General features: G+C 46.9%; 1 protein-coding gene across 1 annotated transcript; it reads right to left on the bottom strand.

Annotated features, from left to right (window-relative positions):
• Window positions 1–7,832: 7,832 nt before the first annotated feature.
• Window positions 7,833–17,737, bottom strand: HIF1AN (hypoxia inducible factor 1 subunit alpha inhibitor). The gene is made up of 8 exons (XM_086466487.1): window positions 17,561–17,737; window positions 16,197–16,447; window positions 14,781–14,929; window positions 12,884–13,029; window positions 12,291–12,397; window positions 11,830–11,893; window positions 11,479–11,589; window positions 7,833–10,248 (listed from the first exon to the last, which is right to left on the bottom strand). The coding sequence occupies exons 1-8, from the start codon at window positions 17,735–17,737 to the stop codon at window positions 10,204–10,206; spliced, it is 1,050 nt and encodes a 349-aa protein (XP_086322613.1). The 3' UTR covers window positions 7,833–10,203.
• Window positions 17,738–18,184: the final 447 nt, after the last annotated feature.

The raw sequence follows: 18,184 nt of genomic DNA, 5'->3' as shown, positions 1-18,184 counted from the left end.
TTATTTCACCAGTTCAGCACAGCACCGAGTAAAGGACATAGCTCAGCTGCAGCAGTCAGCCAAGCCTCAGCACTATGCTGATGTGCCAACGCTGCTTTGATTCTGAAGTCAAACAGCTCTGCTCTTGCCCTGCAATGTCCCACTCTCTCCACTCCACAGTACGGACACTTACTGGGGGGAAGTGCATGTGATGATCAAGAGCTCTCAATCCATTACTATCTACCTGAGCCTGCCTTACTGACCAGCTCTGCCGGCAGACAATGCAATTTCAGTGAGGAAGCTCTTCATAACCCCGAAGACCAAAGAAGGTAGCCTACAACTTCCTGCCACAAAGGCTTCTACACAGAGAAATAGAATAATCTGATACTTCCCTTACCTTCTGGGTTAACTGGGCCTATAATCATTTTATGGGGTACATCAGGTGATGAGTTCTCTTGGGCAAACCCATAGGATCATAGAATAGTCTGAGTTGGAAGAGGCCTCAGGAAATCATCTAGTTCAACCTCCTGCTCAAAGCAGGTCCAATTAGATGAGGTTGCTCAGGGCCTTGGCCAGTAAAGTTAGTATTTCTAAGAATGCAGAAACCACAACCCCTCTGGGCAAACAAAGTTGACTTTAACAAATGAAAGTGACAGCGTGAACCCACTGCTGCACAGCCGGGCTCCTCTTTCCATGGTTTGGCCCCGTGAAGAGGAAAGGAAAGACAGACAGCATTGTGTTCTGCTTGTTGCTTATGGCTTGGGAGGGCAAAGACACAAATTTTGTCACTGCAGTGCTATGTGATTCAAAGCCCTCAGTGCATGCAACAGGCAGGAACCCTTCAAGACCTAGATCTCACTAGGGCTGTTGATTTAAAACAGGCTTTCTAGGATAGCCAGCATTAACTATATTGGTTGGACTTAATTTCTGAAGATCTCGTACATTCTCTCTGAAAAGTCCCAGCCCTGAGATGAACTGTTTAAAACCTCTGCCACGTTCCCTTCTTATGTTATATTCAACAAAGAAACATTACTACCTATTACTGGATGCAAACTGTACAGGGACAGGCTATTTCCTGCTGCTAATGAACATCTCCCATCCTTGACTGAACACAAAGGATCAAACATAACTACCCCACACTGGAGAAGAGGCACTGAAGCGTTAGTGGTCACTAGACTGGAAGCCCAAAGCCAGTGTTCCTCACCCTGGACACATGAGCACAAGCCTGCAGCAAACAAGCCAGATCAGCAAGCACAGCTGCCAAGAAGGGCTACCGCTGTTCTGCCAAGCATTTACAGCCTCTTGTTCAACAACACTGCTTAGCACCACCAGCACAAAATCAATATTTCCTTGAGAAAAATGCTAGTTTAGAGAAACTCAGCAGTGACCTTGGCAGAGGTCACTCCCAAGACACGGGGCAGCATGTCTGTCAGAGGGAGCACACACTGCCTTTCATCTGCTGGAAAGAGCCTGTTAAACTCTTTAGTTCAAGTCTTCCTGCCTTCCAGAGACCTGATGCAATCAGCCCACAATGGGCAAAGATGTTTATTCCAGATTGAGTTCATTGCCCTCCCTTTGGACTTAGGCTGTATCAGCTTTTAGGTCTGTACCTGAAAGGTGACATTTTCACAAGGAGAAAATGAACAACAGGGAGATGTAGGAGTGAGGCTGTGGTTTTTCCTTAACATCTTCACTGAACCCATCCAGCCTCCTGCTAAAACTGACCCTCATGCCTTTCATGTAGGGCAAGAACTGAAGCTCATGTGGTGAATAGAGAGCACTGATGTTTCACAAGCAGGTATGAGCTTCCCAGAGTTAATTGGGAGCTATTTGCCTGGCTACTCCTCCTAGAGGCGTAACTGCATTTACCTAGCGGGTTTGGCCTTGTGTTGCTGCCTTGTTCCATCTCAATAGGTAGCAACTTCAATGCACTGGCACCTCATTCCATCTGCCCTGCTCTCTGGCCTACTTGAAGAGTTAGGGCAGTCTTACCCTAGCGCCTTTCATCCAGGATGAACCTATTCACTGTATTCTAGGCTCAACTCAGGGCTTATTTACTTGTTTAGTAGGAACACGAGACTAGAGAGGATCCCTTAGGTCACCATATCCAGTCCCCAGCCTTGCAATACCTGACCTTATGTGAGATCTTTACATCATATTCCATCTGACTTCTGGTGCATCAGCTTCAACTTCTTTCTCCCCTTCAGTCTCCCCTACTTCTGTAAATGTTAGATACAATCCATTGCTCTGCACAAAGGGTCTCTAGACACCCCCAAAAGCCCTGGGCAGAATGGTTATTCCTGGGCCTCTCCTTCCCACTGTGGAGGATATCTGCTTTCACATTAAGAGGAAAAACACTAAATCTAGACGTATGGTATTTCTCGGTTCCATGCCGAGGGGACAGAGGATGCTGTAAAGCTTGACTGGAGCAGATAAAATCCTTTGGGAACATCGTGCATCCTGATCCAGCCCATTTTCATCCTAGTTAGGTGGCAGAGCATTTGTAGTAGCATGTACTGTGGCCTGAGAGCTTCCCTGGCTGCAGGTGAATGGAAGGTATTCTCATGACAATGTGACATGTCCAGGTGAACCATGATAGAGACTCAGAGGCAACTTCCTTTTTGCACAAGACAAACGGAAGTTTCCCAGGAAAGCTTCCACATCCATCTGCAAAATCATCCCCATTCTTTTTCCCTTGATGATCCCAGCCTGCTATTCTTTCTTCTCCAACAGCTTTTCCCTCCAGCCACTCTGTTGGAGGCTGATATTTTTCTGAGCAGCCTGATTTCTTCCCGACTGCCTTTGCACTGAAACCAAGATTTGAAGTGGAGCCTGGGGACAGGGAGAGAGCAAAGTATGACACATTCAAGCCATAGTGAAATGACATATTCATCACAGCTAATGGGGGCCCACATGGCACCCCAACTGGATGCTGCTCTACTGCCCATTTCCCAGCTGGCTCTGCTGGAGTTTCCCCCCCTGCTCCCCTCCCCACATTTCTGGTGGTGTCACTCCAAGTGAAGTGGCTGATCCGATTGGTGAAAGAACACGAGGGGCGTCAGAGAAGGTGCTCACAGACATTTCTTGGCCGCCTCAAGGAAATAAAGGCCATCGCAGAGCCTGTCAAAATGATTAATTGCTTACAGGGAATGAGGGGGAGGAGGGAGAGGGAGGGAAAAGGAAGGGGAGAAAGGAGGAGAGAAAGACAGATGTGATGGGGAGAGCTATAAACAAACAGCAAAATCAGGAGATGGAGGATTGCCTCTATGCTGGGGAGGAGGTGGAAGCAAGGGGCCCCAGGCTGTGCTTGGAGTGAACTGGTGGCAGATGAATAGGTCCTTCAGAGCCCTGAACTCCACTTGGAGAGTCCCACCCCTGCTCACTCCCCAGGTTTGCACTGCCCCCAAACACAGGCTCAAAGAGCACTAAGGTCTGCTCTGCTAGAGCAGTGTCAGACCTGACAGCCCAAGTAACATGGCCCTGCAACTCCCCAGCTCTACAAATCCCTGCAGTTCAAGTGAGCTGACAGATCAGAAGCTTATTACCTCAAATGCCAAGCAAGGCCTTATCGCCCATACCCTCCAGCTCCACAGCCTGCAGTGGCTGGCATTTGACCTAAATACCCACCAGCACCAGAATTCTTTGCTGCCAGAAGCATTTTACCCCAGTGGAATCCAGATGGATATGAGCAGCTTCTGAGAGACTGTCAGAGGTGCTGGTTGAGGGACTTGGAGCAGAATCAGTCCATCGCCTGTGGTGCTAGACTCTCCCACAGAAACTACCCCTGTTATAACCGCTGTTATAACCCCTTGTGCCCTCTCTGTGGGCACAGGGACTGTCCGTTTACAGAAGCAAATGATTTCACTTCACCCCTTCAGCTGCTTTCAGCTCAGCTAGAGCCCTCACACAGCTCACTGTATGAGGCCAGCAGTGCTTAAGCAGCTCATGGAGCACAGAGTGAAGCAGATCTCATAGCACAGATTACCTACACACTGGAGAGCATACACTCTCCTCCCTTTGTGGCTTCCCAAGAGGTTTCAAGTCACATCCAAAGGTCTTCCCCATTCAGTGGTGAATCCTGACTATTCAGGAAAAAAACAAAACAAACTCTGAGATGAAAGTCACACCTGTGGCTCCTGCCATCCAGTACAGTGACATTTCCTACAGCAAGAGCGATACCCTGCCATATCAGTCTGGGCTTTCTCAAGGTTTACTGCAAGTTTATGAGGTGAATTCCAACAGCAATCCCACATCATCACAAGCTGCCTTACAAAAACCATGAGGTGCACTCCTCCAAATGTAAACATGCATTTAAAATGTTGCTGTGAATGAGAAGCAGCCCTCCCCTCATGTGTTTAAGCAGAGGTAAGTCACTACCTGACACATCTCTCCACCCTGAGCAATGTGTCCAACAATTCTCCTAACTTCTCCCATGATGAGCACTAGATGAAAAGCCCTACTAGATCCTGTCCTAAGATCTGCTGGTTTTGCTTTCATTTTGAGTTCCTGTGGTGAACAATGCTAGCCATGGGAAGAGGCTGAAAATCAAAGCTGTTATCATTTGTCTGAGCTCAAAGTCAGCTGGGAATGAGGCAACATGGCTTCATCTCTCCCCTTTGGAGGTATCTGCTATCATTTCCAGTCACAGAAAGAATAATCACCCTGATGGAGACCTCTGCCTCAAGTGAATGACCCAGCCTTGCAAAGACAGGAATAGTCACTGAAATCAATGAATCCAGTAAGATTAAGTCTTGAGACAAACCAACCAACATTATATGCCCCACAAATGGTCTGTCATCCCCCCTCCCCAGTTATAGCTGTTGATCTAAGCGGAGGCAGTGCCTCTTCACATAAACTATACCAAAATGTTTAACCTGACAGGACTTTGAAAGACAGCTGTAGGAAAAACAGGTAACATAGATTTCATGTGTACCAATAACTTGATCAAAACCCACAAAACCCAAGTAGACGCAAATACTGTGCATGGCTGGATGATAAGCTAAGCCAGCAAATGACAGACAGAGAAGTTACAACTTCCACCTTTTCTTTACCTGTCATGCAGCCCACCAGGTTCCTCCTTGCTCTTGTAGGAAATGACATTATCAGGAAAAGAGCCTGGAACTGCTTTCACGTTGCTCATCCTAATCTTTCTGCATGCCAGTCAAGGCCCATGCCTGCTCTCCTCTGCACCAGCAACTGCAAGGCTGCATGCAAGGTGTAGGGAAAGGAGACTGCAAAAATTCAAGTTTTTTCTGTGTTTTTTGCCGGCAGTTTGCAGCCAGGCACCGAGAAGGAAGTGCAAGGTGTTGATGGGGCAAGGAGAGGGCTCCAGGATGTGCTCTCTCCCTTACTAAGCACATAGCTGAGAATCACTAAACAGCACAGGAATGACCTTGCCTAGCTGCCTTCCTCCACAAGCTTTCCAACCCAGCCAAGACCCTCACTGCTGCTCCATACCTAGGTGGAAGGGGCTCTGTAGAGCAATGCTAGCACTCAGAGTTATACATCTCATGGAACTTCACTGTGGCTCTAGTGGCTGCCTCCATTGTTTGCGGGATATTCTCCCCCCCTTCCCTCCTTCTAACAAAGATTCTGATTAATGATCACTCATTCCTAATTGTCAAATTTCTTTTCCTTCATCCTGTGTCTAATCACCAGTGACAGAAGCCATTACGCAAATGAGAGCAGACGACTTCCCACAACTGTTCTCGTTGGTAAAAGCCTTGTAATTTAAAGCTCTGATTTGTAGAGGAAAGCTGCGTTTCCCCAAGGCGTCCAGGCATCTGTTCCACTTACACTCCAAGAGCCTCGACTTCCGCTCCCTCCCCCCACAATTAGTCCTCTGCTTGCAACAAATATTTGACTTTGCAAGGCAGTAATTAGAACTTACTTTGCATGTGTTTGTCACAGTAACAGCATCTTTTCCCCTTCCCTTCTAGGCAGCACCAATGCAGAAAAGCACCCAGGGAAGAAGGCGACTTCAGGACTTGCCAGGACATTGATGGGAGAGGTGCCGTCTCCAAAACAGGCATGGAAGATGAAGACCATAAACCAGAGTGCAAGGAAGCTCCTCACACACATGTGGCACGAGAGGCTTAGAGAAAAGTGCTTTAAAAAAAAAAAAAAAAAAAAAATCACACGTGCAAAGGCAGTACCCCCTGTTGCAGTTGCTGTGCTGCTTCCAGGGCTGAGACAGCAGCATGGGCTGACCATGTATCAACACAGACGCCTTCCAAAAGATTGTGAAGACCCCAAGTGCACCATCTCCATTCTAGGACTTTAAAGAGCAGCTGGCTGTGCTCAAGGTCAGCTTTCTCATTGTAGGAACTGTTGCAAAGAAAAGCAGCAGCAGTCTTGGCCCCAGCCTGCCCCTCTTTCCCTCAAGAGCTGCTTTGATGCTGAGGGTCTTCCCCTTCACCCCCACCTGTGTTGGATTGCCCCTGCACCGCAGCCATGTCTCACAGCTCTCAACCCTGGCCTTGATCCTGACCCACTGGCTTCACCTTGGACCTGCTTTATCACTCCAGATATCCTGGATGATCACTAAGCTGAGCCTGACCCTGATCACCAAGGGGGTAAAACAGTGAATCAGTTTAAAAACTCATGCTCTTTTCTTTCCACAGGAAAGATCCTGCAGCCATATAATCTATAAGGATTAAGAGAAAGGTCACTTCTTAGCAAAATCTCACTTTTCAAGGAACAGGGAAATCAGGGAAACAAAAAAGGTATTATAAAGGTATTAAAATGTATTATAAGTGTATAAAAGGTATTATGACGTAATAAAAACAACCAAGAAAAAGACCAAAAGTACAAGTGAAAAATCTTGTGAGTCCAATCCGGTTTTCAAACGACAGTTCTCATCCCTCAGTTTCCTCAGCTTCTCTGCACAGCCTGAGACATTTCTGAGCCTTGTGGTGCCAGCCGTGCATGTTACCCAAGAGCCATGTGCACAACAGACAGATCAGACGTAAGAGACTGCTAAATTCAGTGGAACAGAAGAAAGGGCGTGTTCAGAGATGATGAGCCCAGCAGGCACAGCAGGGAAGGGTCAACACCCATGGTCACAGAAGACTTTATCCACTTGTCTTTCCTACACCCTCCGCATTCACCCTGTCCCTGAAGGGTGTGAGAACGCCAACTGTCATACCCCAGGCTCAGACAGCTGTCTTTTGCTCTGCCACCACCACCTCCAACATCCCTAATCTCTATTCAACTCTTCCCCATTTTACTACACATTAGAAATCTGTTCAGATTCAGCCAACGTTTCACCGATGGTTAGATGACAAGACCGCTGTAGACTTATTATGATAAAATAACCTGTGTCTTTATTAGGTAGAGAGGACTCCAGCACCCAAGGTTGCTAACATACAGCAGAGGTACATAGAGGAAGCCTCCCCTCAAAATCTCCTTGACCAAAGTATGAATTGGATAAAGGACCAAATGGAGGACAAGATATCCCAAAGGATATACCAAAGCAACTGACAGATCTCATTAGACCAAATAGTGTAGTTTGCTCCATCACCCCATCAGTGACCAGAGCATGGTGACAGCATTCAGGTCAGCAGAGAGGGCAATCTGGTCCCTCCCCACCTACACTTGTTGTTGACAGGGTTCAAGGATACCATCTTGTTCCCAGCTTTCCTTTCAGGCTTACAGAAGTAGTATGGGGATAAAGTTGCCAAGACATACAATAATGCAGTTGGTATTCCTGTTCTGAAGGCAGTTCTGTAGACCAGCAGCTTTCACCAGTGAAGAACACAAGTGGTTATTAGAAAGACTGAAAGTTAGCTTTATACACACATCTTAGGCACCTCTCCTGTACAGCCACTCACAAAATAAAAGCCACACAGGTCTGTTGTTCCAACATTGGTTGTATTTAAGAACTACACTTCAGAAGGTACCATGTGTTTGTCACACCCCACCCCCTGCACACACACACCCCTAGCAGAGAACACACACAGCTTCCCAATACCATGGCAAGAGGCATTGAAAGCACAAGGTGAAAAGGGAAGGGGGGGGGTGGGAGTCAGTCCATCAGTGCATTGTAAATGAGCTTTCACAAAGTCAAGTGCAGCAAAACCTGTTCAGACACTTTAAAAGTTAGACCTTTGGCAAATAAAGAAAAAAAAAAAAAAGGATCCTAAATTTCTGTAAGTACCATTATCTCTCTCCACATAGGATATGAACTCCCAGCTTGAGCTTCAAGAGTTTATGGTGTATAACAAGTAGTACTGAAGGCTACTGTGTGCTGAATAAATAGCACTGAGATGGGATTTCATTCGAGCATCTTTCAACCAAGGGCATGTGCCCAGGATTCCTGGGAAGGCCTTGCTTTTGGCTAGTCAGCAGCTTAGCCTTTTTCCCCACCTGCCCAAAGGCTGAGCATTATAAGTATCCAGCTGAGCGACCTTTGTCTGGATCTAACCCCAGCTCTGGAGAGTCTGCAACAAGTAACACGGCAGTCAGGACTACTCAGTGACACATATTTTTTTAAACAAGGACCCTGCAGCTGCCAATTACACTTCATTTGTTCTGACCTATAAAGCAGCCAGAAAACTAGCCCCTGGGACCTCCTGTTTGAGAAGCCTTTCACCTTTGTGCAAGATGAGCTTACTGCAAGTGGTGCAGAAGATGGGACCTGAGGCTAAAGATGGAGCGCTTCTTGAGCAGCACGGTCCAAACACTTTTATCAGAATCCCCCATCAGAACAAGCCCCACAGAACAACAGGGAAAACACTGGCAAATCTCAAAAGAACAAATTCCCCACTATTCTCTGGGATGAGATATATGGGCTATAAAACAGCTTCTCCCATGTCTAGCTTTTGGGATCAATCACAACCGCATCAAATATACAAGACCTTTGCAGTACCCCCCAAACCAGGGACAGCAGTGCAGCACACCTCAGGGAACAAAAAGCCAGCCTCCATATGAGCCTAAGGCTTTTGCATGGAAGTGGAGGAGAAGGAAAGGAAAATGATTTTTCGGGGTGATTGCTGAGGATTTTTAAACAGGGGTTTGTCTGGTTCCTGTGTCCCAGTCTTGTCACTTCCCAGCCTGCCATGTCAAGTCCCAGAACACAAAAAGGATCAAGACAACTTAACCACATTTAAACAGAAAGCCCTAACCTCTGTCACATGACCGTACAAGGAAGGGAACCACACACTAGCATGGATTTAACTGACGGACAGGAGCCACACAACATCACACAAACATGCGCACTTGTGCGCAGCCACACACACTTGAGTTCTTGCAGTTTCAGTAAAAAGGGCACTTTCCCATGTTAGTCCGAGGAGCCAGCACCCCTGGTGGGGAGAAGGGAGGCTCTGTACCTATCTGACACTGCATTCTGACAGTCTAGGGAATTTTATTTAAAAACGTGGCTTAATCATTCAAGACTAGCGGAGTGCCCTGGAATTTATGCATCTCCCTTCATAACACTACATAAAAAGTTTAACCACACTGCAGCTTCTGAAGAGCGGGAGAGAAGCCTTCACTCCCCAGACAAAGCTGTCAGAAAGGAAGTTTATCTAGACTCCTACAACACAGACGTTATTTGGAGAGCATAGGATTTGGCGCTCACACACTAGATGAATTCACTCTGATCTCTACCCTGTGCTAAGTCCAAAGCATAGATGTCGTAAGTTGAAGAAATTGGATCACTTGTCCAGTTGCTCATCACACACGGGCCATCTCACGTGTTCGTTTCCGTTATACAAAAAGGTGCCAGTTAATCATGGACAGACCTCGAACAATAGAGGGCTCTCAAACCCATCACTTTCCCTCTTATATCCACTGCAGGCACCAACACACAAACGCAGCCAGGAGGTCCAAACCCTATGAGGCTGAGGAAACAAGATCACTCCTGGTTCTCCTCCAAGCTCTTCTGCAAATGCCTGAAAATCCTGAAGCAACACAACTGAGTGCCAGAAGCTATGCTCCTTGTCGTGGCAAACAGGGCAGCGGGAGAAAAAACAAGTTAGTGAGCATGAATCCAGCTTCCAGTAAGTGCAGACTCTTTCTTGGGAGGTTCGGTTAGATGAGAGTGGAGGATGAGTGGGGTACTAACGGTTTTGCAGTTCCAGTAGCCCCCTTTATTGTAGTGGGGCAGGGATGGGCCAGGAAACCCATCAGTCTGTTAAGTGCTGCGTGCAATACTAGCGCTCAGTATCTTCCATTGCTTGTGAACAAAGCAGCTCCAACATCAGTCACCCGGGCAGCCAGGCATTAGTCATACCGTCCCTTAATCATCATATTCAACAAGGGACCCACCTGTTCAAAGCAAAAACAGATCGTTAGCCAGGGCAGTTACACAGAAATGGCTGCTGCAGAGCCTGCTCCCTCGGCATCACAACATCTTACGAGCTGGGTGGCCCAGGGCAGAGGATCTCAGCACACACACTGAACCTAAGGTACAGCGAATCAGTTTCAACGTATTTTCTAGATAAAACACTGGGGCACCCTTGAGCACATCCTCAAATACCCTACCAAAACTGCCAACAGGGTTCTCTGCCAACACCCAACTTTACTTGTCACCAAAACACTGCATCCACAGTATTTGTTTGAAACTTCTTCACTTCCCACTCTAGATTTGTGATTTCTCAATAGATGCTATTAAAAGGAGCCAATAGTCATGAGACCCAAAAAGTCAATCAGGGATTGCTTTTTTGCAGGGTAGAGAAGGGACATTCTTAGTCATTGTATCCTGTCTGGTCCTTAGGTCACTTGGAATGAAGGCTGGGACTGACAATTTTGCTAAGGTTTTGTTTTCAGTCAAGACCACTCCCATCAACCAGCACTGCCTGATCACTGAGGGATGAGGTTCAGCATGCTATGGCAGTAAGATAATCTCAGGGGAGAGGTGTGATGTCACACAAGTGCACTGAAAAGGAGTTCCTGCACGGTGGTAAGGGTTACAGGCCACAAGAATATTTCTATTCACATCCAGTATTTCCACTCTCAGATCAGCAAGAGATCTTCAAAAGCATACTCTTGGCACTTCAATCTGCTTTTTTTGAAATACCGGTTGGTAAAATTGCAAAGAATTCAGAGATGACTGAGATGTGCTTTAAAAGGGAAGCACGTGACTTAATAGAAGAGATTTCTCTTAAGAGGTTTGGATTCAACAGGTAAAACAGTTTGTTAGGGGTGGTTTTTTTTGGCAAATACTGGGTATCATTTCTGCACAGAAGGCTAAGGGAGAGATTGAGAGCAACACTCTCCTGGCAGTGCCCAAAGCCAAAGTACACCATCCCCCACATACGAGAGCAATCACTCCATTGTTTGTAGTGGTCCTCTCCAAAATTGTAATTCAAAAAGCTTGCCTTTTTTTAGCCAAAGGACCTTCTGAAGACAGCAGGAAGAACCATTCACAGCAACAGAGCAACTCTGCTTTCTCCTACCCTCACTGTGACACCTGCACAGCCAAATGGTTAGCATCTCGAGTTTTGCATTAAGCCATAACAATTTCAACAGCAGTGACTATATGCTTATTTTTCGTACCTCTTGTGGATTTCCTAAGGCTTCTCCCAACATCTTCTCAATGTTCCTCATTATTGCCACTTTCTGATGAGCCTTTAATGGATATTCAATTCTCTTGGGGGTTGGGGCACCCTGAAATATCAAAAATAGCTCATTGCATACTTCCTGAATTGGCAGATTATTCCACCTTCTCCCAGCCACCCAGTTCTTCATACACCGCTTGAAAGGGAGAAAGTAGCTTTCAGCTTTAAAGCAAAGGATTTGGTGCAATGAAGTTCTCATATTGACAACATGTGCCAATACACCTCTACCTGAAAACGAATCCTCTGGGACAGAGCTATGCAAGCTGCACAGGAAGATGCTTGTACTCACCTTGTACCAGAAGTTCACAGTGATGGTAATCCCCCCATTCAGGAGAGACTCAATGTGGTGCCACCTGCATGGAAACCACACAGAAAAGAAAGGAAACTATTGCTGTAGCTTAAAGTGAAATACCTTGGATAGGTGAGTTCAGACAGCACTAGACAAGCCCTGCCCTATATCTCCATCACCAAGATCTCAGAACCACTGGAAAGTTCTCCTTATTTAAGTACAGAACCTTTTCTTGCACCCGTTAGTGGAGTACTCGCACAATAACGCGGTGTCAGGGGGAATTACCACTCCCATCCAGCAGATAGGAAGCAGAAGCACATTGGCTCAAGATATCACAGAAAATAATCACAGTTGCTAGAGAAGTCAAAACAAAATTCTCTTAAAAGCCAACCGAACACTTTAAGCAGAAGACCTTTTAAACCTGTTTGCTGGTCACTGTGCAGTCCTGCCATCCTTCTTACCAGTACATAGGTATGTAGAGCACATCCCCTGGACCCACCACCGTCTCATAGCCAACCACGCTCTGGAAGTTCGGAAACTTCTCATAGTCAGGATTGTCAAAGTCCACCTAATAGAAGCAAAGATTAAGAAACTCAGAGGAACTTCCTGCAACGACAGTCCTCATTATTGGCTCTCAGTATCAACTCAGCCTAATCTTCCCTATATGACTCTTACATTCCCATTATTGTCTTAACTCCATTGCGAGACGTTGCAGTACCCCCGAAGTACCACCAACCTCGACAGGAGTCCTGACATTTGTCTCTGAGTAAATCTGAGTCTGACCAAGTGATCAATGAAACAGAACAGAGAAGGTAGCAAGTGCAGCCCAGTTGTGCTATCAGTAAGGAAATGTTTATAGCCCTAGCACTTGCAAGTCAGGACCAGACACAGAAACATCATCAGTCCTTCCATCTGTTCTCAGTGCACTCACTAGTTAACAGATCTGAACATAGGTTTTACAAAAGATCAGCAAGTGGTGTGGCTTCCTCCCACCTAGCATCCTCACAATCGCCCTTTTTTGGCATGGTGCAGAGAACAGATCTGCTACTCTCACCTGGCTCTGTCTGTCGCACGGATGGTGCACAGGATAAGGGTAGAGGCATTCAAACTGATCAGGAGGGAACAGGATACATCTCTTGTAACCTTTAATCTGAGCAAAGAAGTTCTGCTGCTCATCGTAATGAGCTGGTGTCACATTCCCTACAGAGATTGAAAAGATCATAGATACTGTCACGTACAGGGTATGAAAGATGGAAGCAAGTTACATCCTTTGCTAAAGACAGTAAACACACTCCCACATATTCAGAAAACTAAACAAGGAAAATGACCACAGTAATATCAGAAACTGATCACACTATCAGTCAGCCTTTATTAAGCAGTTGCTACTCCACTTAATTTCCATTCTCAATCCAAGTTCAGCAACTTGTGCTCTATAAGATTAGGATTTCCAGCTTGTTTCCATGAACAGCAGATGGTGAAAGTTGATGGCAAGCTTTTTCATAAAATACTCTGTTTAGACGACAAGTTGTGAAATGGACTTTCAAAAATTATTAGTCTAGAGAAAAGGAGTCTAACAGTCTGATTCTGAAAAAAGTCCTAGTAGTTTTGCAAGACAACAAGTAAACAAGTCTCTCTGTCATTGGGGCTCCCAATAGCACCTCCTCCATCTGAAGAGTTCTGAAACTTAACTGTCACCACTAGATCTTAAATTTAACCAAATCTTTAAACACAGTGGGGCATTTTGTACCCCTCACAACTACGTTTTCCAGGCTGTTTGCCAACTCAGATATAACTCTTTTAGCTTGCTCTTTATACATTTTCACTAAAGAGCATTAAGATAACTGTTAACCCCACAGCTTCACTAAATATATCACACAATCACATGCTCCTGTAAAGACACTCTTTTTTCTAGCACATGCTGGTTCAAGACAATTCCTTGGTTCTTGCATATAACTTGTTAATAATAGGACTTTAGTGATCATATTATCATCTGTAGAGAAGTGTTGGTGCAGTGCTTTTATGTGAAGTTCTCTTCTCTCAGCTAGTAAGACAAGTGGCAAAGACAAACTACTGTGAGTATGACTTGTTGTAAAGGGGAAAAAACATGTGCTGTCAGAACTGAACAACCATGAATTGCTGAGTAATTATAACTGGACAATTATAATTAGATGTGATAGCCACATTGATTATAGGCCATTTCACTTCACAAAACTGTGGATGTTCCTTGCTCAGTTATCGAGATTACTTTCTACTACAATGCTCTCCTTGTTAACAGCATAGTAGTACCTCTGTTTTCTAAGGCACCAGCCCACAATCCAAATCTCCACAGGGATTTGGAATTCCACTCTATCCAGATATTTTTAGGATTTATCCATCTTCAAGTTCTCCAGTGCCCTCTAACCCCCCAAGGAGAAATTCAGCTCTTAACTGAAAGAGAATTCCTCTCCACAGTGTACCAGCTCAAATAAGAACAAATGCCTCACCGAATAATCAACATTTCCTCCTAGGTAGACATTGGGTATGCTAATAGAAGCCCAGAAGACTCACTTTGCTCAACTTGCAAACCCTTTTGCATTTCTAACCTGCAGACTCCGAGCATTTTAAATCTACAGCATCTGAAGCATTCAAACAATAAACACGTCTCAGAATATGATTAGCAATTACTGAAAACACATCCCTACCGGCACCACGCAGTGCCTTTCCACGAGCAGATTACATCCAGGCATTCACAGTACCTCTCTGGGGAAACACAGGCTATTCCTCTGGTTGTTTCCGCTCCATAACCCAAGTTAAGTCGTGCCAACAGTCCCCTCCCAACCCAAAGCTTTAAACTGTCTGCTCTGAAGAACACTTAGAAACCAGTGGAAAATCCATCTGAAAGACCTTCTGGAACTGAAATACTGCTGAACAAATCTTCTTCCCTTCTCCTCCAGTTAGAGGAAACTGCTTACCTTCCATACCAATAAGAAGCAAGTTAGAAGTCAGTTGACCCCAGCCACGTTTCCCTTGCTGCTTGTTAATCCAGTTCCAGTTGAAGCCAAGGAAATCCACCACAATCTTCCTTCCAACTGTGTCATTCAGGGTTTGTTGCAGATATAGCCTGTGTTTTCCCAGAGACAAGCAGAAATCAAGTATTAAGCTTTGTCATGAACATAAAGACATATCTCTGCATCTCTTCAGAGAGATTTCAAAACAACGAGACATAACTCCTACAGATTCTGTTCTATCACTACACACCATAAACACCTGTGGAAGGAAACAGTTTCAAAAAGTCCCCAAACTTTGCTGAAAGATTTTCTGGTACAGAAGGGAACTGAACTCAGTTCTGCTTGAACAATCACAAGAGAAAAAGAGAATTTTAGAGCAAGAACAAGCCCCTTGCAGTGCAGGAGGAGGAAACTGTAAACAGGCTGGCCATCACCAAACACACACATGAATAATCCCCAGATAAATGCCACCACTTATCTGCGATAACAGTTACCTCTTCTACTGTAAGTGCATGAGGGCAAAAAGGGGCTCAGGAAACCCAGCCCATTTCAGTTTCAAGTAACTTTGAAGCCACGCTTACATTTAGACATAGAGGATCAGAGAAATCAAGCACCTGTATTAACAATCGCAGTATTACAGACTACTGTACACAATGCTGGAAGGAAAATGCATTTTTAGGCTCAAGGACTGCCTTCTCTCTTGGAAAAGCACACCCAAAACTGAGAAAGAAGATAAAGGCACAGACAAGAAGTGTACATGGACACAGAGCTGCTTCCAGTTAAGACACAATTAAGCATCTGTAAATCCTTTCAGAGGGCTGGTGACTGACAAAGTTAACTGAGGGTTTAAGTACAGTTGCTAATAGTTATGTTCTGTATAAACGTGAAGCTCCTCTCGGTAACTTACAGCTCTGTTAGTGCATAGGCCATCACCACCAACAAATACACTGCATGTCTGTGATCTTTTCTCATCTTTCTGAACGAGGGTTAGCACCAGCTGCCTTGGTATTCTGGAAAAAAGGCTGAGTGCCATAGCCTGTACCTTTTCATCAGATAACCGAGCTCCTCTGCCAATACCACAGTCTGCCAAAATGAAGTGAAGCTAAAGGCTTTCTCTATGCAAATCCTGCCTCGGACTGAGGGGAAAAAAAATAAATATCTGCAGACAATGTGAACAGTTTGATTAACTAATGGTACGACTTTTTTAATCAGGTAACAAGGCTGCTGTCAGCTAGCAGCCCTGCAGGAAAAGCAGTGCTATTAAAAAAAAAAAACAAACAAACAAAAGTTTGAGAGGTTTTAATCATCACCCCTCACTGAAGAGAAACTTACCCCCTACTTAGACCTGCAGAAACAAAGAAATCTCCACATAGCACTTACCTCTCAGCGCTCCCTTTTTGTTGTATTTCTTTGAGTCTGTCCACAAACTCAGCAAACTTCATCTCTTCCCTGCTCGACTTGGGTTTGAAGTTCTTAAAATTGGCCATCTTCTTCTCATCATAGTACAAAAACTTGTGTGTGCTGGCACTATACACTGAGAAGTCCCCATTGCCAATGTTTTCCTGGAGGTAGTCCAGGTCCCATTTCAGCGCAGGATAAACCAGATTCGTATCTGTCAGCACCACCGGCTCCTGGAGAGAAACAGGAAGGTTGTTGATTCAAGGACCTCCTGAACTTGAGAATGATCACACTCCTTACTGCAACCACACAAACCCTCTCTGAAAATGTGGAATTGGAAAAGGCATTTAGAGTAATCCGATACCTTGGTCTTGGGAGAAAAACAAGAAAAACACACTACAAAGTTTTAAGAAAGCAGTGGCCTGCTCCTATAGCAAGCTCCTGGTAGCAATGGGGCAGATTCCACTATCTACTCAGCTGATCTCTAGCACATGAGATTAGACAAACAGTGGCTGGGAACAGTTCTGTGCCTGCTTGGTCCTGCCACGTAGCAAGGAGACACAGTAGATTCTCTCCGGCCACTTCCAGCCTCGGCCGTGAAGAGGCAAATGCTGGCACAAAGATAACTCTGAATCCAGAAACAGAGACAGCAGTCTTTTCTCAGAGGGCCCGGCAGACAACCTTCAGCCATCAAACAGCTTACATTACCCCACCTCTTCTACACCAAAAAAAGAACCACTACAAAAGGACGTCACCTACCAATGGTAGGCAACCTAAACAAGAATGACAGCCGCTGTGTTTGTAAGCTGTGCCTCCACAACTTCCGTTCTCGCAGGCTTTCTTTAAAAACAACAACTAGCAATCCTACCACAACGAGACTGAGCTTGTCCAGAACCAATACAGGAGCTGCTACGGCAAGGCAACCTTCACTTCTGGGGTCACTCTCGCTTAGAAAATAACAAGTATGGGCCTATGGCTTTACACAACATTTCCACGATTTCCGTCTGGACAACAAAGCACTTAAAGCAAACGTTTCCTGCAAATTTCACAACTCAACACTGTGGCACCGAAAAGAAACAGTGCGGGACACCGGCACGACCGAGGCCGCGCGGGGAGCAGGCACGGCGGGCGCTCCGCGGCAGACAGCGCGGTAGCCCAGAAGGACAGAGCCAGGACGGGGAGGCGAGTGCACCTGGGACGGCATCGGGACCCGGGAGAGCCCCGTACTCTGCGGGCCCTGCTCTGCCCGGCCTGACAGGCAGGGCCGGCAGCCACCGCGCCGCGAACAAGCCTGTGGGCCCCGCCGCAGCCCCCGGGCCGGGCCGGGCCGGCGCTGCCCACTGCACCTCATTCTCGATGAGCTCCTCGGCACGGGGGTCGCTGTGGCTGAGCCGCGGGATGGGCCGCGTCTCGAAGGAGTAACGACGGAACTGGGAGTCGCTCCAGCCGGGTCCTGCCCCTGCCGCCACCGCCGGGCCCTCCCGGCAGCCCGCGGCCGCCGCCGAGGAGGAGGCCGCCGCCATCACCTCCGCCACCGGAAAACCCGGAACTAGAAAGCCGGAAGCGGAAGTTGCCCGCCCATGGCAACGACGGAAGCCAAGGGAGAAGGCGGGAGGCGGAGGAACACCATGGAGAGGTCCGGGGGGAGCGGAGGCGGCGGCGGCGGCGAGCAGCGCCCCCGCGCGGGGGCAGATTGGGGCGGACTCTGCTCCCCTCTGCGTTTTGGCCCTTTCCGAGGGTTTTGGACATGCGCGGGAGCTGGGAGCACGCGCGGGAAAAAGTCCGCTCCCGAGAACAGAGCAGATCGTCTGCGGAGCCCCGTGCGGGCCTTGGGGGCCCTCGGCGCTGGGCCCCGCCTCCCGCTGTGAGCGGCCGGCCGGCGGGCCCGCCCTGGAGGGGCAGAGCTGCTCCGGGGGGCGGCCGCGGCGGGCCCGCAGGGCGGGCCGTCCGGGGCCTCGGCTGGTCGGCGG

The sequence above is a fragment of the Leptosomus discolor genome, chromosome 6, assembly GCF_034619465.1.
Source record: "Leptosomus discolor isolate bLepDis1 chromosome 6, bLepDis1.hap2, whole genome shotgun sequence".
Classification (NCBI taxonomy): Eukaryota; Metazoa; Chordata; class Aves; order Leptosomiformes; family Leptosomidae; genus Leptosomus; species Leptosomus discolor.
The sequence above is the reverse complement of the archived record's forward strand: the minus strand, read 5'-3'. Positions and strand labels throughout refer to the sequence as shown.

Bases quoted from the DNA above. Each gene is read 5' to 3' on its own strand.
- HIF1AN (XM_086466487.1), bottom strand. From the start codon at position 17,737: ATGGCGGCGGCCTCCTCCTCGGCGGCGGCCGCGGGCTGCCGGGAGGGC. The intron at 12,398-12,883 runs GTGAGAGTAGCA...TGCTTCTATTAG, and splicing joins CGTGCGACAGACAGAGCCAG to GTGGACTTTGACAATCCTGA. The intron at 11,894-12,290 runs GTAAGAAGGATG...GTTTCCATGCAG, and splicing joins CTCTACATACCTATGTACTG to GTGGCACCACATTGAGTCTC.